Source organism: Dicentrarchus labrax, unplaced genomic scaffold (assembly GCF_905237075.1).
Source record: "Dicentrarchus labrax unplaced genomic scaffold, dlabrax2021, whole genome shotgun sequence".
NCBI lineage: Eukaryota > Metazoa > Chordata > Actinopteri > Moronidae > Dicentrarchus > Dicentrarchus labrax.
In genome coordinates, this window is record NW_026136714.1 from 21,098,601 (window position 1) to 21,124,944 (window position 26,344).

The 26,344-nt window shown below is 39.3% G+C and overlaps 1 protein-coding gene across 2 annotated transcripts in view; it reads right to left on the reverse strand.

The window, feature by feature from the left end:
- The window catches only part of fras1 (Fraser extracellular matrix complex subunit 1), a 229,714-nt gene that overhangs the window by 151,610 nt on the left and 51,760 nt on the right, over window positions 1-26,344 (reverse strand). For both annotated transcript variants that reach the window (XM_051422880.1, XM_051422879.1), the window contains exons 3-4: window positions 6,885-6,992; window positions 2,318-2,410 (exon numbers count right to left, since the gene is read on the reverse strand). In XM_051422880.1, coding sequence (XP_051278840.1) covers window positions 2,318-2,410; window positions 6,885-6,992 — 201 coding nt within the window. The remainder of the gene's footprint in view (window positions 1-2,317; window positions 2,411-6,884; window positions 6,993-26,344) is intronic.

A 26,344-nucleotide genomic window follows, 5' to 3' on the forward strand; every position in this document is an offset into this window, starting at 1 on the left:
AATACAACCAGCAGGAAAAGAACAGAAGAAGCAGAGAGACAGAGGGATGAGGAAATCTGTTTTGGTCTCCGCGGACAAGAGAACTTTGTAAGCCTAAGCCTGAGTGACAGACGAGTGAACAGTCACAGAGGGGGGGAGAAGGTAGTGGAAAGATGTATCAAAAAGAGGCCATGGGAAGAGAGAGGGAGAAAAAAACACAATGTGTGTGAATGTGGATAATGAGGGACGCTGTGAGAGGACCTTCACCTGTGAAAACTGAAATGCAGATTTCAGTCTGTAAAATAAGTTGTTTCAGCAGAGCAGCCTGCCTGGTTAAAGATGGGTTACAACTGTTGGCTCAGGTGCAATGTCAGCTTGAGGCGAACAGTAAGCTTGTTGGCGATCTTCCTAGATTTATCTTCATCGTTGTATCCATATGTGTATATACTAGAGTCGAGAAAATGCCTCAGGCCATCATATAGTGTTATAAAACCACGAAGATGTTTCTATTCTGTGATTGACAAAACTAGATTGATGGCATTTTTTTTAACACTTAATTTATCCATTTTCTTCATAAAGAATTTCAGGACAGCATTGACCACACAAATAACAAACAGTAAAGAAAGAGAAAAGTAATGTAAAGTCAAAAAGAGACCCCCAAGAAATAAAAACACAGACAGTCCATATGATATTGGTGATGGATGACATTTCAATGGCAGAAGAAGCTTATAGAAGCTAGATAGATAGAGTGATTGATAGATAGACAGATAGACAGACTGATAGAAAGATAGATAGATAGATAGATAGATAGATAGATAGATAGATAGATAGATAGATAGATAGATAGATAGATAGATAGATAGATAGATAGATAGATAGATAGAAGTGATACTGGGGGAAAGAAAAAAACAATACACAACAACAACAACAAAACAGCAGTACAGTACAGTCTGTGGAATTCATACTTAACCATCTACAGGGAAGTAAGTAGAGTTAGACACATCTCTTCTACATCCATTTGTTAATATATGAATTCAGCGTTGTTCTTTCACACTAAATGAGATATCAGCACGTAGAGGTTGCCTGCAGTCAAAATGATAGAGGTGAGGAGCTGGCTTCACTCATTTTCAGAGGCGTCAGGCTGTGAAACCTGCAATAAAGCCTTTTTTAGCCTGCATGAAATATATCATTAGCATAAGTTTTAATGGGGAATTCATTTAAATGCTTCTTCCACCCTGGAAAGAATATATTTCTGTAGCAACCAAAAAGCAAAAGCCGTAAATAGTTTTGGCAAACAGCCAATATGCTTTTTTTATTCCATTTATTAATGAAAAATTACAATCTGTCAAATATATGCTAAATTAGAATTCTGGGTCATGACCACTGTCCAGGGTGCTGATTCTGAGCCTTTCCTGGGTTTGTGTAAAAAACAAAAACAAAAAACCCTTAAAAAAAAAATTCAGAAAACATTTGTTGAACATACTAAAGGCATCCACCAACACATCACATAAACCATTGTCCTTTGTGACCTGGGATCTCTGCAAAAAGATAAAAGCTTCATGTTTTCCAAACAGTTCCTCCTGGGAAAGGAGCAGTTTATACAGCAACAACAGCAGTGACAAACTGCCACTCAAAAAGGTCATGACTCCACTCTAAATCTCCTCTCTTGGTAGTTCAGATCCTTGTAAAGTGCTACTTCACCAGGGATGTGACGCCAGTGGAATCTTCAAACCCGGCCTTGTTTTGTTTGAGGACGAGCACTGTCCAAAATTGCTGCTGAAAAGTCCAGCTTGTTAAGCTGGAGGCCACTCAATGGAAGATGAACAAGACAGTGATTGTTTCTTTAGCGAGAGGGAGGCGGGAAGGGGGTGGGTCTCTGTTCCTCAGCAGTGACCAAATTGAATGCCTTTGGAAAGTGATTTATGGGTTTCCCACCAAATTTCACCCAAATCACTCAAGTTAAACTCAAGTTATTTCCAAATAACTTGAGCTTAAAATAGTTTTACACGAGAGAAAAAAACATTTCTTTATGGACCTGGCTTTGTGCACAGGAGTAACTGTTCATCACACTTGAATATCAGTACGAATTCAGTAGCAATGAGTTTTCCCTGCACTGGAACTGAGAGGCCCTGACCAAACCATGAAAAAGCCCCAGAATAAAAGTACAGAAAAGTATCTGGACAGAGAGGTTCTGAAACTTGGGACTATGTGTATTGTTAAATCAGTACATTTACAGAGGCTGCAAGTTTATGTGCATATTAATGTTTTGTAGAGTAGGTGGATCAGGAGAAGAGGAACGAAAGAGAGAAAAGAAAGAGTCTCTGTCACTTTCACTTACTCCATAAATGACTCCTTGGTACTGGCAGGAGCCCTGGGATGAGGAGATGCACTCCGGACAGCACTTGTTGGCAGGAATCCTCAAACGCTCGCCCTTTGGAAAAGACACACACGCATCAATACACACATACACACCGAGCACAACCAAAATGCACACAAGATACACAAGAGAAAATGCTGCGAGACCCATTAACCAGCATGAATACAAAACTTGTTGATTAGTCCGTCCATTTCCATGGAAATTAACCGACATGTGACACAAATAACACAACAGGACCGTCACTAATGAAAATATGAAAACTCTATCAGGCGTGAGCAGTGTGTAGAATATAGAGCGAGCACAGTTGGAGGTATTATAATACATAATACAATACAGATTCAACACACAGCCCTTTTGCTGCGCTACCTTCAGGCTATAATTGAGGCCAAATTTGTGGTAGAAACCAAATGGGAAAGCAGCTAGGGCCAGACACAGTGCCGGTAACTAGTTTAGGTCTCGTTTATTTGCAAATACGAATGATATGGAATGGAAAAAGAAGGAGCGGAGGAATACAATTTGTGTAAGGTAAGAGAAAACAACCCCCAAGGAGCTTTAGCAGATGTCTTGTGTCAGTTGAAAAAAACTGAATAGAGGTACATCGAATCAGCGGCACAAGACAAATTACATGTGAACAGGCAGTAGAATGGAAACTAAATGTATAAATAACAATGAGTATGGGTAACAAAATAGATGGAAAGTGAGCTGAGCAGCAGGTAGTAGTTCACCTCTGAATTTTAAAAGTAAATGAAAAGTAAATGTATCACAAAAGCCACTTTGTGCTAATAAATTAAACACTAATAATGTAAACATCAAACAACAAAGTGTTTTCATATATTTAAGCTGCTGTTCTGGAGTCTGCTCTCTTGAATTTTTCCTCTTTTCATTTATTTTTAGTCCCTCTAGCTTTTTTCTGTCTGCTGCCTCAAATTTAATCACCAAAATGTGGCTGTAGTACAAGAATCTGATCCAATTTGAGATTTTATTGTCGCAAATAAAGAGAGATGGCTCAGATTCGGGAAGAACAGAGCTGATTTATTACTGGAGGGCTGCATTCTTACATTTGTGAGACTCAAGGTTATCTACTCTTGCAGTTACTTTAGCAGGAAACTAAACAGTTTTGAATCCAGTGCTGCTCGGAAACAGTGGCTGGTGAATTTGAGATTTAGAGGCGACTGTCCTTTCTGATCCTAAAATAATGTAAACCTAAACCTTAAGTCTATTTATGGAACAGCCTGTGACATATCGTTATATTTATGCTATCCATCATGTTTTTAAGTAAATTGTCACTGCAGTTCTTCAACTAATTTCTTATTTTGCTTTTTTAAGAGTACAAAAGTCTTTAACATTTTTAAGAAACAATACAATTTCAATAACATAGTCACCTCTATGATATTATTAAGTTGTTATTTAAGCCATATATGTGGCTTAATTGGTTGGTTGTACAACACTTACATTTCAAATAACACTCCACAATTAAATTGTGGAATTGATACTGTAAAAAAGTGAAGAGCAAAGCTACCAGCTTCTTAAGTATAAGGATTTGCTTTGAGTTTTGACTGTTGGTCAAACAAAAAAAGAAATTTAGAGATGACACCTTGGGAGGCTCTGATGGCATTATTCACTACTTTTTGATGTTTTGCAGACTAAACAATTGTTTGAGAAAATTCATCAGTAATAAAAATAATCATTGATTGCAATCTGAATTTTAAACCTTTAGGGGGAGAAACCTAAGACCCCTCTATTTCTGAACTCAGTGTTTTATCTAAGTATCATCTTATCCTCAGTATGTGTTACTCAGAATATTAACACAGATTGTACAACATTGCAGACATACCAAGATACTACTGGGAAATTTTGCGATGTTGAAAGTAGATTCAGACAGTTGGAAAAATATGAAATTTAAACTTGTAGATAATGGCAGTGGATTTAAAAAAAAAAGTCCTATAATCGGAGACAGGCATAAAAAACCATTAAACTTTTTTATCGCAGTGTAGGTGAGAGGGAGTCACATTTTAAGAGCTTTTTAAATGGTGGGAGCACACGGCTTGGTGAGCATGCTGACTAATTTTTAATTAACATTGGATTGCTAGCAAGCAGAGTGGAATTCATCAGACATTGATTGTTGCCTTAGCTCAGGGGTTGGGATTGGATTTGATGCTGTCACCGCAGGCTTGATGTTTAAATCACATTTAAGAAGAAGCACGGGGAGGAACAGTCAGATAGATAGAGAAAAAAAGCTTTCTAAATGTGTCCCTGAGAATTCAAATGGGCCGAAAACGGTAGGCTGGAACTAAGAGTCTCTGAATACTTGTCATTGTGGTAAATGAAATGGTGCAATCACAAGACTTCACTGCACAATATGTCATTTCATTTATTCTTGTTGTAAGGGGAACTCACAAAGATTAGTGATTAAACGGGCTCTTGAAAGAGAAACTGCACTTGAAGGCGAAATTGAGAGAGTCAAATTGAAATATCACAAAAAAAGGATCTTGCGTATTCAACACCATACATTTTATTGTTACGAAATAATTCTGGATGCTGTCAAGTGGCTTATGATGAGTACTGTTAAAACAATATCATCCTCTCTCATACTATCACATTCTGTAGCTTAAAGAAATGCTGACAAATAAACACTGACAATGAGTCTTTAACCACATAGAACGCTCTTCTTGTGCAATTCCAAAAACTTTCAATCATTTGTTTTAAGCTGGTTCTGAGAGTATTTCTCAAAGGCAGAGTTGCTTTAGAAAATGTTATCTTTCATTTTCTTGTTAGACTTCTGTGTTTTCCAGTGGCTTCACTGGATACAGCATCTTACGTTGTGTCAAGTGAGAACACAAGACAGACTTTATTTACTTTGTTTCAGCTTTTGTTTCAGCTTCTTAAGGGCCTGTCCTCACGAATATGCGGCCTCACCCAATACGATGTCGTTTTGAAAAGAAATCTCCGTAAACATGGCGTCGTTTCCAGAAATATCTGCGTCCACACGGATTCACTGAAACGACCCAAAACGCTGTAGGACATACTGTATGCCAGGCCTGTATGTGGCACTGTGACGCCACCACACCAATACACTAGAACTGGAAGAGAAGCCATGGAGTGCTGTTTACAAACAAGTAGTAGTAGTCCGCCATTGTTGTTGTTGTTATGACGCGACTAGTGGCGGCGGCTGAGATTAAAGGCTAAAGAGGCGGAGCTAATACGTCATCATTTCGGAAAAAATCTGTTTTCGCCGTCCAGATGACTCCGGGCAATCCGGCGTATTTGGATTTTCCCACTCAAGGTCCCGTTTCCAAAAAATACTGTTTTCACACCCCGGAAACACCGTATCCGTCTGGACGTGAGGCCGATACGATAAAGTATTTATCCGGATTCGAGAAAAACATATTCGTGAGGACAGCCCTAAATTTCTAGACTTGTAAATGTTTTCTCAGAGACTGTTTCTATTTGTTCTGTGCTTTTTGTGTGGTTGCTCTACTATTTGAAAGAGATAAGAAGATAAATGTGTTTCCAGTTTAGCTGCTCTAGCAATTGAGTAACAATATTACAGTTGTATGCAAACATTTGGGCACCCCATTACAAATAACATTCGTAAAGGGGTGCCCAAACTTTTGCATACAACTGTATAGCATGGTTAAATAGCTAACGCTAAACCCTCACCTGCCCCGAAAATGTATTTGTTTTAGCTAAACCTAATGTTCTTAGACTAACTAACAAAGTCTACTCAAACTATTATGCTATGTTAAGTATGTTAGCTAGTTAGCTTAGTTGCCTTACTGACTTTGAGCATAAGCTAAAACAGTTTTAGCCATCCAGGGCTAGCTACACCTGTCCAGGTAGACAGCTTACCCCTGTAGCTGTCATTAATTCCACAGCTACAAAAAAGGAAACATTTGTACCCTTTAGCTACTAACTTATACTTACACAATGTGTATTTTGCTATTTGAGCTAGTCAGACACCTACAGTAACTCACAGGGGTCCTTTAGACATCCACTGCATGCCTTTTTACAACTAACCTACAAAACTACAAGTACCTAAAAGATAATGCCGATAATATTCAATGTTTTTTGTTGTCAACAAATCCTGTGAAAGCACCAAAACCGAAAATGAGTTTGTCAAAGAGTTGGATATATTTTATCCTCTCTGGCACAAAGATCCATTGTTGTTCAACAACTATTAACAACACATCAATGAGCCACACTGGGAGACAAGTTCCTTCATTACCAGGACTCATTAGCACACTGAATGTGTGTGAATGAAAATATTCCACAACAAATGCCCTATTTAACTTCTGCCCTATAAAAAATAGGCTCAAATATATCATAGTCTCTTTTAGAAGTAGTCTCTCAGATTTACTTACTCAATAAGTACGGAAGTTGTATTGACACACTGACACTTTGTTGACATATAAAATAACACCAGCATTATTATTAGAGATTGATAATTGTCCCTTGTTATGAACTGCCTATGGTAGTTCTCAAAATAAAAACCCACCCAACCTTTCCTGTAAATTATCAAATGTTTTACCTTCTGGAAGTCACACTGTGGGTTGGGGCAGTGGGTGGGCCTGCAGATGGCCACGTCGCTGTAGCAGGTACACTCCTGACACGACTGCGGTCTCCATGATGTGTTGTTCTGTTAAGACAAAACAAAAAACAGACATGAAACACTACTGAGGGCAGACTTGATTCATCACTGCAAAAAAACTAAATCACTCTCTTATGCTCCATTATCATATCCTAGCACACCCACATGTCATTTTTATGTTGGCAGCTGGGGCAAATGACAGTAAACATATAATGTAGGCCCCTTTGTGCATATTGATGTGACTGATAAAAAAAAGCTGTGTTTTACTGAGCTGAAAGGCTCCAGCATTTCTCTCTCGGGAAGTGTTAAGAAAGAGAAGGTTTTTGTTTTTCACTTCCTTTGGGATTTGCAGCTAATGAGCGGTAACTAGTTGTCGAGTCTTTTGCATTTTGATTATGTTTTACAAAATAGTCATTTAGCTCTGCTGTCTTGCTTCCTAAAGTAGATGTTCTCCTGAACACTGTATATAAGTATATGCCTTTATTATAGCCACTGTGCAGTATGCAGTAATCATGTATTATAGACCTCTATGAGGTCCATGATAGCTGAGTAAGGTTGTACTGCTCCAGTTTACAAAATGTGAGCACCCCCATCAGAAAACCATTCCACACTTTGAACTCTTATCATCCTCTATACTTAAGGCTGTAAAACACGGAAGGATTTCTGCTGCAGGTAGAGTAAAACTGCTCCAGTGTTGATTAAAAGCCTTGAGCAACATGGCCAACTACACAATGGAATAGATCAAAAAAAGAAAGAAAGGCTCGAGATCACTTCTGCCAGTTGGCTGTACCCTTTAGCATACATGCTATTTGTCAATAGCTCATAACACCGAGTTGACAATGTCTTATGGCTAGCTTAAAGCCAAAACTAAATCAATATTCCAGTGCCTGTATATGCACAGATATATCATCTTACAGTCCATAAATCCGATTTAGCTGGATGATTAATGACCCACTCATGACAGGAATATCCACAAGCAGCTGTGCTTATGGAGTGGACACTTTGTGGCGTAGGGTGACTGTCAAATGAGGAGACTCTGCTCTATTTGAGACAGTAACTAAAGCAGACATCTTAATGGACAGGAAACTTTAGCCTCAGGTAACAACCCCTAATAGTCCTATATATTCTGATACAAGAGGATATAAGAGGGTATACACAGTAGCAGGCAATGCATTGTGGCTGGATCTATCTTCAAGTTCCCTGGCTGTGCACCCAGGGGCTCAACTTGCTCTTCTTGCATGTACCAAGGAAAAACGGAAAATAATTTAATCAGGAAAGCTCCAGAACTAATGGATACAAATAGCAATTTGGCAGTAAAGAGCACCCACCTAATGTACATGTCTTTATTGGTGCACTGCAAAAACCATCCCCCTTACAGCACCCAAGGGTAAAATATAAACATTAGTGACTATTGACTTAGTACCAAAAAAGGCAAAGGTTCCACCCCAAACCAGGGACACTGAGATTAATGGATGCTATGTACACTATAGGCTGTATACATTTTCTCCACATGTCCTTTGTCTGCAAAAAATAAATACAATCAATACAAAATGCTATAAAAACACCCAAAACGTTATTGCCTTTAACTTAACAATCTCACGTTCAGCCTTCAAGATTCAGAGACCACTGCCAATGGACTAACTTTTTTTATACAGTTTCACTTTTTATAACAAATGAGAAACAAAAGACTCAATGATAAACAAAATGACATGTTTTGCAGAAGGGTTGTAGTGTAACAAAGACAATTTAAGTCAAACCAGAGTCTTCATTGGTTTAGAACAGATGTCTAATGGGGTTATTTTACACGCAACTAAGGTAAGCATTTTGGTCTTGTCAGCCAGTGTAATGCACATAGAAGTCTTGCACATTATGAGGAGAAAATAACGTGTTAAATGCAGCCATATATCCTGGCATTTCTGGCAGCACATCTGGTTTATTGTAATCATAAACAGCAGGAAAATCCACCAAGCAGGACCACACAACACATTACAACCTGTTACACTTGCACAGGTTGGACCCCTTTGAGACTAGAAGGCCTAAGAACAAGCCATGTATCTCCTGACTCAATGCTGAATCAATTGCTCAACACTGAGGAGGACTTATTTTTCCTTACATTTCCAGATAATCTCCATTTATCAGAACGTGTGACTTATTTTTGTACCTTTGACACTATTTCTGTTGATTATGAAACCAATGTACTCCTCAAGTTGCTGAGATCTGAGAACACTAGTCTGACGGATCAAGAAACAAGAGCAGGCAGATGATCAGGGAGGTTGGAAACAAGCAATTAATTTAGAAACCACTACTTTAGGAGGTCAGACAAATTAAGTAGGAAGTTGGTCTGCAAATTATATTGTTAACAATAGACACTTGGGGTAATAATGTTACAGGTCACTTCAGTCTTCTTTTTCAAATAAGTGTGGCTGACCTATAGGATTGTTTCCAAACTGCCTGACTGCTTGAGATTCTTGTCTTTTACATCTCAGCTATGAACTACAACAATATTGTTACCTGTTGAATTACTGCAACATTATCAAAATAACAACACCATGTGTTATGAACTGCAGTTATCCTTCAATGCTGCAAATCTTTGAACTAGTACTGAACCATTGCTTAACATTTCTGTGAAATATTATCCAAACATCGTTCTTAAAACAACTCCTCTTGGTAATTGAGTTAAGGTACACAAGACTGTCATGCAGTAAGCATGCAGTAAAATGTGGGAGTAGCTATGGGTCATGTTGAAAGAAACAGACAGAGAGGAGAACACCACAGAAGGAAAACTTAATTAGGGAAAGTAGCTGAGGGGAATGGCACTCCTGCAGTGAGCATGTCAGTTGATATGTTCCCTATAATGTGGTTTGAGCTATTGATGTGTATGTGTGTTTAATTGCAAGTTTGTGGGTGTGCATCTGTGCACAGCTGAGGCCAGATGTGTAATGAGTTTTATGTAAGGGCAAACGTGTCATGGGCAATCTCAGCACACAACATTTATGTTCTAGCTCAGGGAGGAGGAGGAGGAGGAGGAGGAGGAGGAGGAGGAGGAGGAGGAGGAGCGACCTTCAGAAGTAACGAGAATGTGGGTGTCAACCGAGCACTGCAGTTTTCCCAAGTATGCTTTCGTCCTCTGTGACAGAAACCACTCACACACGCACAGTCTGAGATATACAATACTGACAAGGACAAATTCTGTTGAACAAACTATTTGATGCAGAGAAGATGCAAATTGACATCATTAACATTCCCCCAAAAATTTCCCCTTAAGTTAGAAGTATCAAATATTGAATCATTAAGCCATGTGTTTTTTTGTGGCTGTGCAATCAAATTGGTCAACAGAAATGTTCCTCATTTCATTTATTTAAACATGGGTTTGTAAAGATGAGAAAGAACCCCAAACAGCATGCTTACTTGGAGATCACTGCAAAATATGGAAACAAAATGGCCTCAAATGATGATCCGTGGGAAAGAAAAGTGCACCAATGTGCACAAGAATGTCACAAGAACAGGATAATTACACCCCCCTTAAAATACATTAGGGTACAATGTCAAACAAAATTTAAAGGTGAATGCACAGAGAGTCAAAGAAATAATGCAAATGCAGGTCAAATTCACTCAGGAAGACAAAATGAAGACGCAGTTGAAAATGTTTCTACTTGTGTAAACCAAAGGCCCAGAGGGACTTCTAGGTACAAGAGTAATGGATACGAATACTGTATTTGAACACAATACACATCCATCCGTCAGTTGTGTGTGACCATCAAAGACATATTTCAGAAAAACTCCAAATTAGTCACATTTAAAGGAAAGTGCCGAAATTTCACTTTGCATAATATCTAAGTACACATTCATGTTATTATTAAAAGGTACAAACAGGATGTTTCATTGCAGAAAAAGCAATCTAGCTAAAATACAAAACCAGATTCACTGCGACAGGCACTCTACATGCATTCGCTCTATTACAGGAAGGGGGACTGTCTCAGGTAATGTGTTCTGTTCTGACTGCAAAGAGCAATTCACAAGATAGATCAGTTTGTCATGCTGAGTATACCAATCCCTCCCTCTCTCTGTTTGAATTAAATAAAAGGCCAGAGACACCTGCCCCTGGCCTTTTCTGAACTTTAAGTACCAAAGTGTGTTCCCTACAGTCACTGTGAAAGGGCCAGTGTGACATCTTGACCATAAACATTTCAGCTTGGATCTACCACACCAACCAACCTCACTACGCTGCCGATGCTCTACAATGTGGTGACTATCTTTTCTTTATTAGATAGCTTTCTAAAAGATTGCCCTAAGAGGGGAAAAGAAGTTCAAAGCAAACTTATAAATGGAAAATCCTTCAGACTGGATGAGAACAGTAGAACTCCAGGCTACGCAGTAATTCTTTTCTTTAGAAAAGGGGTTGAGTATATTTACCAAAAATCTGTGAAGTGAAAAGTAGTAGGCTTCAGAAAACTTTTTTTTTAAAAGTACAAGCAAGTTAAAAAGCTATTATATTACAGGAGAAAGTAAAGTGCTGGATAAATATAAGGATTAGGAGGTAAACGCCTATTTGTATGTTCACTTAAATCATTTTTAATAGAGACAGAGGCATTCGTATCACAGATTAAGAAACATTGGACATTAACAAACATTGGAATTTCCCCATTGTGGGACAAATAAAGGAATATCTTATCTTAAAACTGATTGTACATGCAAAATAATTAATTTCCAGACAGTTGTCTGAAAAGCTGAAAAGTTTCTTACAGCATACTTGAGTTGTTTAAGTTTTCGTATCGTCAACAAATATTTTTATTTAGTGATCAGAAAGATGTCTTTAATCAATTTCAAACAAGAAATAAACTTTTGCCTCATAACTGACCCTTCTGCATTTAGCCTCTGATGAATGTGTATGTGTATGAGTGTGTGTTGTACTGAATACTGTATATGTGTGTGTTGGGGGGTGTGTCAGATGATATTAATAACTTGTATGTGTGTACTTGTTGTTTGTAAAACAAGAACATCATGTGTAATGACTTACATTGGGTAAAGAGGTCATTGGGGTTAATAATAAGTCTATGTGCATGCAGGTATGCCCTCAGAAATAAGTTTCCTGTTATGGCTCTGTGGATGCCATTTATGTCAGTAGGCCTTAATAGAGCTGTGTAAAATTAGCACAACAGCTAACAGTATAGGTGACTTCAGCTCTGACCGGACTGAGCACCACAGCTCAGAGGGCGAGTCCATTTCAGCTGAGGTCTCAGGGGTATCGAGGAGGTTGCACTCAATTTCAAATTCTTGTCCTGTTTGCCTCCCAAATAGACCACGAGCGAAATGGGATTGACCCCAGGTCCACTGTAAACACGGACCTCTTAAAGTGGTCGGGGCAGGGGAGGAAAGATTTGCTACGAAAACCTGGACTCGCTATTACCTGACCTGCCCCCTCCTGCTCTGACAAGTCTGAGCCAGGGGAGCTATACAGCAGACAGGAGTGTGAGTGGTAGTGGCAAACCCCCCTCCCCCCACCCAAATAAGATTGTCCCCCACAGGGACCCATACCTGGGATTCGTTGATTAAATGTCTAAGGAGTTGAGGGCTTATTTCATTCCCCCCTGGAGAAAGATATCAGCCTCAGATTTGATTTAGGACTGAACCAGCTCAGCCAACGCGGCTGCACGTCTCCAATTTCATAAAGAAAAAAATAGATCCATAACTTTCACACATCCCAGTAGAGAATGTTATATAGGGAAGAGCTTAGTTTGGTTTTTGCACTGTGGGCCTTTGTCTGTCTCGTAGGTTGTCGGTTTGAGTCCCAGACAAAACTGAATTATGTGGATGGAAAATAAAGACAGTGTCTTTCTAAGCTGACTTGTGCACCAATTTATCTAAAGTCATATTAAACAATATGTATATATTTTAAATGGAGGACTTCCAAAATGTACACAAAACATTAGATGACCATAAACCTGATCCAGACGTAGGACACTGCACAGCTAAAATAACACAAAACACAAAGCAAATGCTCACTTGAAATAGAGTGCCTGCAAGTGAATCTTGTTTACAAGAAGATTTCATATGAATGACTGCATCTAATGTTAATTTTCATTATCAATTATCATTTAGTCTGTTATAATAGTGCCCATCTAAATTTCCTGATGCTAATGCAAATGCCTGCAAATGTGTGCAAATTGCATATTTTTTATTTGAAGCTGCCAATTATTTCCTAGGTTTATCATTTAATTGTTTTGTTTTCAAACTGGTGAAAAATGTGCCCATTATATTTCACCAGAGCCCAAGGTGATGTCTTCAAATGTCCTGTTTTAAAATCATAAAAAGTCTCACATTTAGAAAGCTAGAACCAGCAAAAGTTTGCTATATTTGTTTAAAATATGAATGACATGCCTAATCAATATCAAAATATTTACTAAAAACAACTGACTACCTTTTTATGACCTTCTCGGATCATACTCTATGCCAGCTTGTTAAGAGCAAGCAGAGGGAGCAGTGCTGGGAAGTTAAGTGATGGAAAAACCTCCATTACTTTGTTCAGCAGCCGACATCAGAAGACTGGGGTCACACTGGGAAGCTCCCATTGAGGAGTGTGTCTTCCTGCATTAAAATCAAGCAGGATGAAGTGGAAAAACAACCTGCATCCTCAAGTCTATTCTCCCTGGATAAATAAAGAGGGAGTTTGCCCCTACACTTGTTTAAGTAGCAGATTCAATTAAAATCCAATCAAGAACAAAAGGCTGAGTCAAACTTTAACAGGGCTCAGTTTTGTGAAACTGTCAGTTACACTAGTTGGACTCTCCCATTCAAGACACGGAGAAGAAAGGAAGCCTGCTAGGCTAGCAAAACGTAATTGGGCAAAAATTGGCCCAAGAGCTGATAGAGACTAAAGTTATTACTGAGGCAAATTAAATCTGGGGACGTGATGGTTTACAGCAGCCAGAGCTCTGCTGCCGACTGAGAAGCTTCAGACGGCTGCAAAAACACTTGAGCTTCTGCTTGAGGGAAACCTGGTTCTGTCAACACAGCTTTACATTTACAGCTGATCAACCTGACCACATCGGTGTGTGCTTCAACAGTGTATAACTGGGCCGTGTTTTAATAATGCAATGCTAGCAGCTGAGCGGAGTGAGTTGACCCCAAATTTATGTCATCATAAGCTGAGGAATGTACTTTTACAGTAAAAAAATATTTTTAAAAAATTTCAATATTACCGTATTTCTCTTAAGTTTGAAATACAAATAATTATTAAGACTAGGTTTTTTTTAGGCTGGATGAAGACGGCGTGACATGAACATTTTGGAAAAAGCTACTAAATGGACCCTGAATTGGGATTGTTTTTATTACATTCAATAGTCTTAACTCAAATGGAGTCAGATTCGACAACCTAAAACGTCAACGGTAGTCTGAATGTATGGTTTTAGTAGTTTTTTGTACCAAGAAGGTGAATTTTAACATTTAGTTGATTAACTCTGAGGTTGTTTTCTCTTTAACACTCTTTTTCAGATACATTCAGATTAGATACACATAGTGCTGTGTACATTTTTCAGTATATTTACCATAAACTGTAGATTAAAGAAAGTTACATAGAGGGGCTTTTTTAATATATCAGTTGAGATATCACCAGCTGATGTTGTTCTGAAGCTACAGGAGTTTAGGCATTTGAAAATTTAACTTCAAAGTTTTCTTCAAAGCTGGCCCGAGGAAAGTTAGTTGTTTGATGTTTTCTTGATAACAAAAAAATGTACTTTAGCACCTCAACCCATCTGAGCAGCACATGGCGAGGAAGTGCCGCACACCTTCCTAATTTATTTTTTCAGGTATATTAAAATACTGAGCCACTAACAAGTTGTGACTTCAAATAGCTCGTCCACTCTTCCTCATTATCGCTGCCTGTTCTCAAGCTGCCTCCTCATCATTCTGGATCTTCAGTACAAGCACTGGGACTGTTAACATTTCCGTTTTTAGAGGGCAACAGCTGTGTCACTCCTGTTTTGCCAAATAACTCCCTGCCGAAATGAATTCAAATGTATTCATTTACTGCCGTTAATTGCTTTACCCAGCAAGTTCCTTCAATGCCGGCCGAGTGATTATATGCAAATTTTTTTGCGAGGCAAGCTGTGAAAACAAGCAAAGTTATAGTGCTGCCCGGCTGAAGGACACCTAAAACTGTCAAAGTCTCTGCCAAAACGCCTGATTTAATCGAAGCTTTGGCAAATACTCAAAGCAGTCACAAAGAGTAGATGATTCTGGCTCCTCAAAGGTCTGATCATGAATTTCCATGGCTGTCCTGTGTGTTATCCATCATCTGACCAGCTAGTTAGCAGCTGAGGAATCTGTATGTAAAGCAGGAGACTGTGTGCTCTGCCACAGTGTTAGCATTGTTATGCTAATAGCCATGCACATATTCATCTGGGGGAAAGGCTGAGTTTAAAAGTTGTGACTTAGCTCATTGATTCAACTCCCCCCCCATCACCACCACCCCCACGCCTCCGGTCCAATTAGAGGACCTGCTGGTAAGACATGACAAATGTCTCGCTGATCGTTGGCCTCCCAGCGCCCATAAATCTAGCAGTCTGCTCTCACCCTGCCATAGCTGCTATCGCTCCCGCGGCCAAATATCAGCATCAAGCATGTAATGGGTTATGGATCATCAAACAGATGGCCCGAAAGAGTCAGGGTCCACCACAAAGAGAGAGATTAGCACTGAAGCCACAGTGAGGGTAATGATAGGAAAAAGAAAATACTGTTTTGTGAGACAGAGTTGGTTGTTGCATGTGTCAGTGGTATATTTGAAGAGATGAAGAAACACCTGCTTGATAGCAAACAATTGAGTCCTATCAAAGTATTTTTCTATGATGGCGTGCTGCAGGGAGGAACCAAACTGAAATAACTGCGGGCCGTTCTGCTTGGATTATTCCAGACTGCAGTAACAGTCACTGACCCATTTAGGAGGGTCAAGAATAGAAATGCACAGTCATAGCTGGCTGGTTAATATCTTTCAACTTTCAAGACACCAAGCAGAAAAAACATGTAAAGAAGCCAACCATAGAGGGATGTCATATCACATCAAATCATAAATAACGTCAGAGATTCAGAGTAACGGCTGACAGAAGGTTTATGACAAGGACAGGTGTGATATAATTCTGATATAATTTTTCCTGTGCAGTTCTGCGACAATGAGCACACAAACAGAAGCGTTTCACTCGATAATTCACCTCCTCTGTCTCAACGCCCATTAGTTTTAATGAAAAATCCATGCCACAAGTTCAGCCAGACATTTTAAGGCTCCTCTGACAGTTTGTGCAGCACTTCAGATTGTTTGGTTTAGAATTTCAACATTGGATGGATAAAAACGCAAGAAACTATTTTCTGTGAAATCTCATGGGGATTCGGCGTGAGGAGCCCAAATGGAAAGAGAAAAAAATTACAGTGACAGAGATGCAGGTGAACAGAAAGCACAGAAAGTAAATCACACACTGTATTTCATCTCACAGGCCTGCAGTGATACATAATGCATGCTGCCGGCATTCAATCTGAGAAGCTTGTTTCTTTTGATTGTACGGCTTTTGGAGGAGCTGAGTCATTCATTATCCAGTTTAGAGGTTTCTCACATCTGACAAAACTCATCTGTATTCAATCAAAAAGATTTCATTTTTGAAGCCACATTGCGTAATTCCAAATCTGTTTGACAAATCTATGTAATTTGTTCCTGTTTAGTTGCTCCCTCCAGCCCACAGTGTTCGGTCGGCTATCACCGTCCCGCCAGCTCACATGTTTCACCTCCAAACACCAAACGCCTTGGCAAGCAACAGTCCTCCGAGAAAAGAACAACCGCTTTTAGGCTAACAAAACAAAAGGTAAATAATTCATGTATGTAGATAGATTTGCGAGCAAGCCTTTGAAGTCACTCTTTTATTCTTTTGTCTGTCATTTATTCCTGAACATGAAGAAGAAGATGATGCATTAAAGGTTGCTCGTGGAATGGACTGCGGGGATTCACCTAGAGGCCTGACTCTGCTCAAACATCCATGTGCACACAGGCATGGTTTTCAATAATGCATCAGCTCTCCACTCAGGCATGGTGAAAGTCATGTTAGGTGATGCAGATAGCGACCGTCCCTCCCCCAGCTACAGTGTAACCAGAGCTTTGAGGCTGTGCTAAGTTTCCAAATCACTGTTTTCCACCTTGGAGGAATGTAAAAAATGCAACTTGAGTTAAAAATTAACGCAGAGTGATTTCTGACCCATTTTAGCGTCTCTGATTTCTTGCGGGGAGCTTATGAATCTGCAACCAAATTTTAATTTAGGGCAGCTGTGGGCAGAGCTGGAGCCCCGTGCTGCAACACAACTGCAATACTGTTTGGAGAAATACCAGCTGGATAACGTTTCATTAAACTGCTCCTGTAACTTCAGACCCATCAGACAGAGGAAAAGGGGAAAGGTCAGAGGATGTCCTGTTGGCAGGATTACTGGCTGGCACTCAAGCTTACATTCATACTGGCTACTAACCAGAGTCATGTTGCACATTCCCAGCCAAGGTTTAACTTTAAACACAGGCAGCACTATGCTAAAGTAGCTGCTTCTTACAGTTAACTGTTATTCCAGCATCCTTAGTTTTGTGTGCCATTGTCCTTTTTTTGCATAATTTCTCAACATCAAACATCATTTTGACACATAACATCTCTTACTTAAGTCCACTGCTTATTTTTTTACTTTTTACATATAAAATCTGTCACACGGGGATTGCTCGGTTGATCTATATGTAAGGGGCTTTTTGACTTTCACACAAACGTCTCTGAGATGAAAAAGTTAATTGTTGATTTTGCTCACACATGACAGGCCCGTTCCAAATAAAGCCACAGTGCACGCATCATATTGAGATCAGCAAGCAAGACATGGCTCCACAAAAATGTATGCATAATGTATGAATGATAGGGACCATGTTTCTTTTTTTCCAAAGCTTGGAGAGAGAGCAGCAGTTTTACCTTAGGACCAGTATCCATAATGATTTCTTTTGTTCATATTCGAACTGTGTTTACTTACAAATGAGCCATGTTGAAAATTATTTGGAAAAGCTCAAATTAAGCATTTTGCCAAAGTGAATTTTACAGAAAAAGAGCTGAACCTGGGGTGAAAAGAAACTGACTTTGCATTTCTAGAGATAATTTAGTGGTTTTCATATTAATTTAGAGCATGCCCCACATCACATAGAGCTATAAATGTATCTGGATGCCTTTTAGATACAAAACTCTCTCGTGACATCTATCACTATCACATGCGTCCAAAAACAAAAACAAAAAAAGGTCAAATAGTCTCATTATGTCACCAAGCATCGTTTGAAATTGTCACTTTGATTTCTACTCTGGGCTCAGCATAATTTATGATGTCGGAGAGCCCTCTAGATATGTTCTGACATCACCCTGCCATAAAACGAATAGAAGTATGACCTGAGGATGCATCCACCTTCCCTGCTTTACTGACCACAAGCATTGCGTGTAGTGGACTCAACAGGCTGAAACGGTGTGTGTAATGTGCTTTTAAGTGCTCTGTTTTTCCCAAATCCTGTCTCACAGCAAAGTAGCTACCAGTCTGCTCCTTGTAGCTCCTGGCAGGTTGTAAACATTGCAAAACTTTCTTTTCAGGGTGTTAACGCACTACTTTAGCGAGCAGTGTGCAATTAAAAAAAAAACTTCTACAGCAGCTATGTACATACATCTGCTCTCAGAAATACGATGCAACCAGTTCAAGAAGTAGCAGATGATAAAAACTAAATCTAAAGCTCTTAAAAAAGGTGCGAGAAGTTTGCACACCACTCTTTATGGATGTAAAACGACTAGACAGACCAGACAGACACACACACACACACGCACGCTCACACACAAAGATGAGGATGTATGGATTACCAGAGGGGCAGCTCCCTGACAGCTTTAACGGCCAAAGGGAACCTGACACAGGAAACAAGGCATACTGCTGTGTGAATGAGAAGAGCAGCAGCTGTTTGTGTTTGTGTGTGTGTGTGTGTGTGTGTGTGTGTGTGTGTGTGTGTGTGTGTGTGTGTGTGTGTGTGTGCATGTGTGTGTGTGTGCGTGTCTAGTTTAGCGCCACCCTCTGAGCTACACAACAAAAATAACATATGCCATTTGGTATAAGTGTGTGCGCAGAGAAGGCAATTAGGGCAGAGTTAAGCTGAGGGTGGCAAAGACATACTGCAAATGCACTAGCTGTGGAGTCACAGGAAACATGCAAATACGCACTCTCCCACACTCCTTGTGGGTCACACAGAGATGAAAGTACACAGCACTCAAACATAAAGTACTCTTTCTCTCGCTCTCATCCTTTGTGCTTCTCTTTATCTACAGCTTGATCTATTGGCTCTATGTATCTGGATGGACACAATACAAATGTAAATGTAATACAGTCATATTATCAAGAAGCTAGGATTTAAGAAGTAAAAGCTGCATGTTTCTCACATAGATGATATAATGTCATCTTCATCCAATCAGCTTCAAATGTTGTTACTGTGCCACTTGTAGTTTTCTAGTTCTATCTTAGAAGAATTCAACAATTAAAAATATTTGGTTTAAAATATCAAATGGGATAACTATAGTGCATGTATGTATTTTTCATGAATCCAATGACAAAATGTTCTGAATATGCTAGAATTCAGGATTTATGTCTCAGCATATACCACAATGACACTGAACAGCATGTGTTTACTGGATTCATTACTGTCCTGTCTTCCACAGGGAACTTAAAGGCAGGGTCAGTCATTCTGCAACCCAACTCTCTATTGATTTCTTGTTCATTTTAAATAATTTATTATAATTTTTTTTCTCATTTAATTTAGTTATTGCTGTTATTATTTATTTATTATAAGAATATGAGTGATTATATTTTGTTAGTATAAAGCAAACACACAGACATACACAAACACATACATCAACTTTAACACACACACAACTAACAACTTCAACACCCATAATCTCTGTCACGTGGCAAAGTTTTTGATTTCTGATATATTTTCTTGATTTTGTAATGTTTTTACTCTATAATTTCTTAATGCTTTGACAATATTGTCTGTGTTACACTCTGTGAATAAAGCAAAATGAATTGAATTAAATAGTTGATTGATGACTCTTATTCCCAATGTTGTCAAATACCAACGCTTTGGGTTATGGTAAATAGCAAACAAAGTGGCTCGGAGTGAGCCACACAACACAACAGGAGGTGTTTGTGCTTCCAGGTAGTCAAATGCTGATGCTCAGCAACCATTCCTCTTCATGGAGCAGTTTATAGTCTGACAGAGAAGGGTTAAAGGGGAACTTGGCAACTCTAGCCATTTCTTTGCTGGTTTTCACTTTTGTCGTTGCATGTTTTCTCAGCGAGCTCCCCCTACAGCTCTGGAACGTATATTTCACAAAACTATCGTAAAAAAACTCACTTGCGGCACCCTCCTCCCCCTTTCTACCGCTGCTGATGTGCATTTGTTGCCGGGCAACTTTTTCGTGTGGAGCAATGTCTACTGAGGTGGGTAATACATTATACACAGTATCACAGAACATTGCGTTTATGTGGAATTTCCGTAAAGCAGTTCGTGTTTCTCGCTCGTTCTCGCTTCTCACGATACTTCCTATTTCCAACTTAACGGGACGGTAGTCCCAAAGTTGCAAGGTTGGTTTTCCGCCTGGGGACACTAGGGGGAGCGGGGAAAGTCACCATTAGGTGACTAAGGATAAGGATAATCCCCTGAATCACACTGAAATTGCCCTGAAATGTTACCGTTCTAAATGCTGGTCTGACTGGACCTTTATACGATAAAGGTCCATAATTCATTCATTCATTCATTTTCACAATATATTTGGTCTGAATCTTGTTTGTGATTACTGTTTAGGCTTGTTCTGATATTAAGGCAGCTCCAATTTTCAACCTTTATCGGAAGTGTTTAGCTCGCAACATAGTACTGTACAGTAGCTGTCCAATTACACACACAAAAGGATAGAACAGAGTTCCTCATAGACATATTTTCATATATCCAATTCCCTCACTACAATGATTGATGGGGAGCTAAAGCTGTTCTTTTTGCTGTTGTGAGAAACAGAGACATACAAACAGAGAGAAAGGGAGAGAGTGAGGGCAAGAGTCTTCACAGGAAACCACTAAGAGGATTAACTACATATGCTCGGCATTACCACATAACCATACATTTCACTTTTCAAACCACAAAACAGCCTGCACTGAGTGTGTGTGTGTGTGTGTGTGTGTGTGTGTGTGTGTGTGTGTGTGTGTGTGTGTGTGTGTGTGTGTGTGTGGTTGCTGGCTGTGAGGGCTTAACCATTTGCTGAAGTCAATTTCACCAAAAACCTCACAAACACACTCACACACACTGGTGTTCCTCCTGTCTGTGTGCTATTAGTGTCTTTATTAGGATGAGTGGAGGATGGCTACTGTTAAAAATGCTAAATGGGCCGAAGTGTGCATGTATGTGTGTGTTGTGTGTGTGTTTGTGTATAATCCAATCTCCCTTCCTCTGCTCTATAATTGGGTTTTGTGCTCAGCAGCTCAGACCCAGGCAGGATCTTCCTTTAGGGGAGGTTTTGTCTACTTTTTTTCCTTCTCTTTGGAGAGCCAGTGCATGTTACAGAATCCCATACACACCCCCTGCATTTCTCACAAACAAACACTCACACCTACAGTACACACATACACACAGGCTCTCCAAACGCCATTGCTAAATAGATGCTTCTGCAGTTTCTACAAGACATGATGTTACAAGCACCAAGCTGTGTACTGATGTTAACAGGAGAGCTGGCAGCACTGCTTTGTGTGTGTGTGTGTGTGTGTGTGTGTGTGTGTGTGTGTGTGTGTGTGTGTGTGTGTGTGTGTGTGTGTGTGTGTGGTTGGGAGAGAGAGAGAGAGAGAGAGAGAGAGAGAGAGAGAGAGAGAGAGAGAGAGAGAGAGAGAGAGAGAGAGAGAGATTCAGCTTTGCCCCCCGGGGTGACTGATTATCCAAGTATGTTATCACAACTGAACATTTCCAGTATTTTGCTGGCAGGGAAATCCAAACCCTAAAACACACAAACACTCTTATTTTTGTCATTTAGAGAGGACATTACATTGACTCAGATTAAATATTTGGAGACCTTCCCTATTACTACTGCATGCCACCTAACTGCAAGAGAACAGTACCTCTAACCTTGACCTAACTTTGACCAAAACTCTTACCGTAAACCAAGTAAACCAAGTGTAAAACCCTTGTCGCAACCATGAATGAACAGATTTTACAATACAAGTGTTTACCAGAGCCAAAGTATTCCAGTTGCTTAATTTCGTTTGAAAAACCCAGAGAGATTCAGCAAAGGGATTGGAATTGAACCAGGGCTGCTGCATTAAGGACTCAGCCTTAGTACCAGGTGAGCTACTGGAGCATCCCACTTCTCTTACTTATTGGCTTAAAAGTTGAGCTTATCTGCCGGTAAAGAAAGCGTGATATAGTCAAAAGGAAACCTTGATCTCAGATTGTTTTGTTGATTGACAGATTCATTAATCAGTTTATCGTTTCAGCATTACAGTGGATTAATGGGTCTTTGGGCTCATATATTATATTAGATATTGGTCACTGGTGTAAAAAATTTAAAAGTGTCTCCTAAACAATGTTTGAACATCTTCACCACCTCCACTTCAGGCTTTCTGATTTCAAAATTCAAACACATACAGTTTGCTGCCAGCGGGGGATGCAACTGCCCCATGAAGATTTAATGATCGCAACTAAAGTGAAGAAATCATTAATTGATGCTTTCACTGCAGGAACATTTGCATTAGTTGCTGCGGTCACATTGATTCACTGACTCCATCAGGACACTGACTTTACGGATGAAAACAGCAGACCAGCTCACCGCATATGCCAACTGTCCAACCAAATGGCAGAATAATTCAAGGGAACAAAAATCTGGTAAATGGAGCAAGATAATGTACTTTCTAAAAATATAACTGGAAAGTTCAAAGTAATTTTCCCGTCGTGCTTTTGGAGAAGATTTAACCAAATGAGTGTCAGGATGTAAGAACATGAAAAGGTTCAGTTTGATCGCTCTTAAAACTTTAAAAACACTTTTAAAAATGTGATGAGTGAAACAAATTATACATGTATCTAACAATGGCTAATTACTGTATATATCTGTAAATGTTTCTAAAATGATGATGATGAGGATGAAAAGCAAAGCTGAAGCAGCTCTTCACCTGCAAAACAACACCTGTAAGTGTGTCAAAACTTGAACAATCGCCCAAGAATCTTTGTCTAGACACCCGGGGACACAACAGAGTAGACAGATGCTATCATCTTAAATGTTTGGGTTTTTTTCATTTCCATTCTCTTTTCACTTTATTGACTTTGCTCTCCTAGCTACGCCTCTGTTCCTTGCAGCTGTAATGATCCAGTTTGCCCTCAGGAATCAATAAAGTTCATCTGATCCGATATCATCTTCTCGTCTCCTCTCGTCTTATCTCCTAAGCTATACAGATTCATCTTGACACTTTCTAGAAAAAACATCATTTAGGTTTGAAGTGCATGTTTTTAGGTGCACTATCAAGATGTTTCCTCTGCAATCTAGAAGAAAACACAGATCCTTCTGTTTAGATTGTACTATATATTGAAAAGCTGCTCCTTAAAATCCCTACCTTGATTTCAAAATCAAACCTTCTTTTGCAAACAAGATGACAATACAAAACACCTGGTCTGTTGTTCACTTTTCTTTTGCCTCTGGCCTCTTTTTTTCAGTTTTTCATTTCCAAACTTATTTCTTTGTTCTTATTTTCATTTGTGTCTGGCTGTGACTAGGTGTCTTCTGTGTCTGTTTGCTGTTTGTATTTATTTTTTCTTCTTTTGAATGGATTATTTTTGAGTCTATTGAATTTTTTTTCCTCCTGTGGCTTCTTTGAATCAGAGGAATAAGTTGTATTTCCTATTTCTTTTCGTAGTTGGCAACATTTGCATGTGTAAATAAACTACACAGATGACTTAAACCTATAGATTTATTTTTACATCATATATTCCCCCTCATGCATACCTTTTCTACATTAGTGCTGCAGACAAATATCTATTGAAATTATATAATTTGAATGATATCATGTCTGCTAGGCTTAACTTGATTTTTCGAAACAATTTCTCTTATAGAGTACAAAGTAAAAATTAATTAAAAACGTGTGACTCAGCACTGAATACAGTCTTGTGTTTCAATGTTCCTACATTCACTCCCTTGTTTTTGCAGTAAATTTAATATACTGCCATATGCACTGATATCTAGCTGTCACTGAAGATATGAAAGAGGATGGATTTATTAGTGTGTGATCACATAAAAGGCATGGAGTACTTGTTTTATTCTACCCGCAGGCTGAGAAAAGGTGCAGCTCACAGTGAAAAGTAGGACTTCTGCAGCGTCGGTCGCAGACATTGCGCTCGGCCGTCTCGCTGCCAGCGTTTTAAGAACTGGCTCCAAAAGACTTTATGGAGGGAAGCCGGCCAACAAACTGTGCTCATGTTGAATGACTTAGCTGAGAAACGAGAGCCAAGAAGTAGTCTGCCATATACTTTCTCTCCCCCCAGTGAGCACAGTGCTGGGGTAATTATTTGGCAGAAGACATCGTGAAACAGATCTGACAGCTGCAATTATGACGAAGATGAGGTCTGACTGCTGTGCCGGCACCGTAATTTCTGTACTGTTACAGGCCGTGATGCCATTATGGATTTGGGTGGACTGGGAGGGAATCAGGAGAAGGGTGAGTTTGAGTCCAGTTGATTTGTCCTGATCTGTGATCAAAGGGGGGATGATGAAGATAAGTTGAAATATGAATGATTTCTGTCTTAGAGCAGCAGCTTTGACTCAATAAACAATTTATACTCTCTGAAATCTTACAATACGTGTTTTACTTACACTCTGTTGCTATCATAGGAACACCCTGGTGAACTCTGAAAGAGACTTGTGGCTATCCCCTTCATTATGCACAATGAGTATTTGCTACAGTGTAAAGCTTGGAGGAATTGGTGGTGATGGTGAGGTATATATCTGATCAATCAAAAAGCTTCTACAAGACAAATTTGAGATTTGAAATTAAATTTTAGATTCTAAAACAACAAACAGCTAATGAAATTTCTTAAAATACATCATATTACAGTCCAACAGTCTCAAAGCAAAAGCACAGAATATAACAATCCTAATTTCAACGCCATTTTTCGGAGAGGAGGAGCAAAGAGTCTTGTCATCACATTAAGAAAAACAAGATTCTACAGTCGTTAGACACAGTATTTGAGCTAAATGCTAATGTCAGCTTGCTAATATGCTTACAATGACAATGCTAATACTGATGTTAATGGATGTTTATGTGGACATTTTGACCTGATGATGGCTTTAGGAGGGATAAGGTTTTATCTTTTTTTTTTCATCATCATTTTTACCATTTTTACTGTGGATAAATAGTACAGATGGACAGTATCCTGAATTTGGATATCTGCTGATATGATACATACTGTATCTTTTAAATGTTCATTCAGCCCTCATGACTACACTTTATATTTTTATTTTTTATTTTTATTTTTACTTTGCACTACAATTATACCGCTTATTTATAAATTTTTAATATTGCATTTTATATTGCTTTTTTGATATGTCTAGGTTGTTCTCTTTACTTCATTGTGTTGTTACTGTGTGTAATGCTGCTGCTACACTGCAATTTCCCAGCTTGGGATCAATAAAGTCTATCTATCTATCTATCTATCTATCTATCTATCTGTCTGTCTGTCTGTCTGTCTGTCTGTCTGTCTGTCTGTCTGTGAGATTTTCCAACAACCAGACAGGTAGGTAAGTATGACTGCAGGCTCCAAGCAGCATGTCTGCCCCTCTCTGTACTCTCTAGCTGTCCTTTACCTCCTGTCTCCCTCTCCCTCTCTGTATCTCGCTGATCCTCATGCATACGTAGCAGCAACAACAGCAGTCAAACGAATCAGTTCCAGAAAAGCCCTAGCTGTCATAAAACATCAGACATGTGGATTGGTACGTGGATCAGTGATGTCAGTACAATATCTGATAAGTGAATTATGTCAGTATCGGCACCCAATAACGATTTTGGATAATAAAGGGTTTCTAAACGTTTTCAGACATTTCACTGAGCTACAGAGATCATAAAGTCACTTAAATGTATCGCAGTGTCAAAGTCGAAGTGTCAGTGTGTATAGGAGTGCGTACAACCCTCAGCACTTCCCGCCAAAGCAGATAAATCTTTACACCAGGGTTACAAATGATTGATATGTGGCCTTCCTGTGTACCAGCCCCAAAAGCCCATAGAGAAAATCAAGTGTCTGCAACAGTCCAATCACCTTTAAGGTCATTGCCTCTAATCAATACCCCTCAGAGAGCAATTTGCAG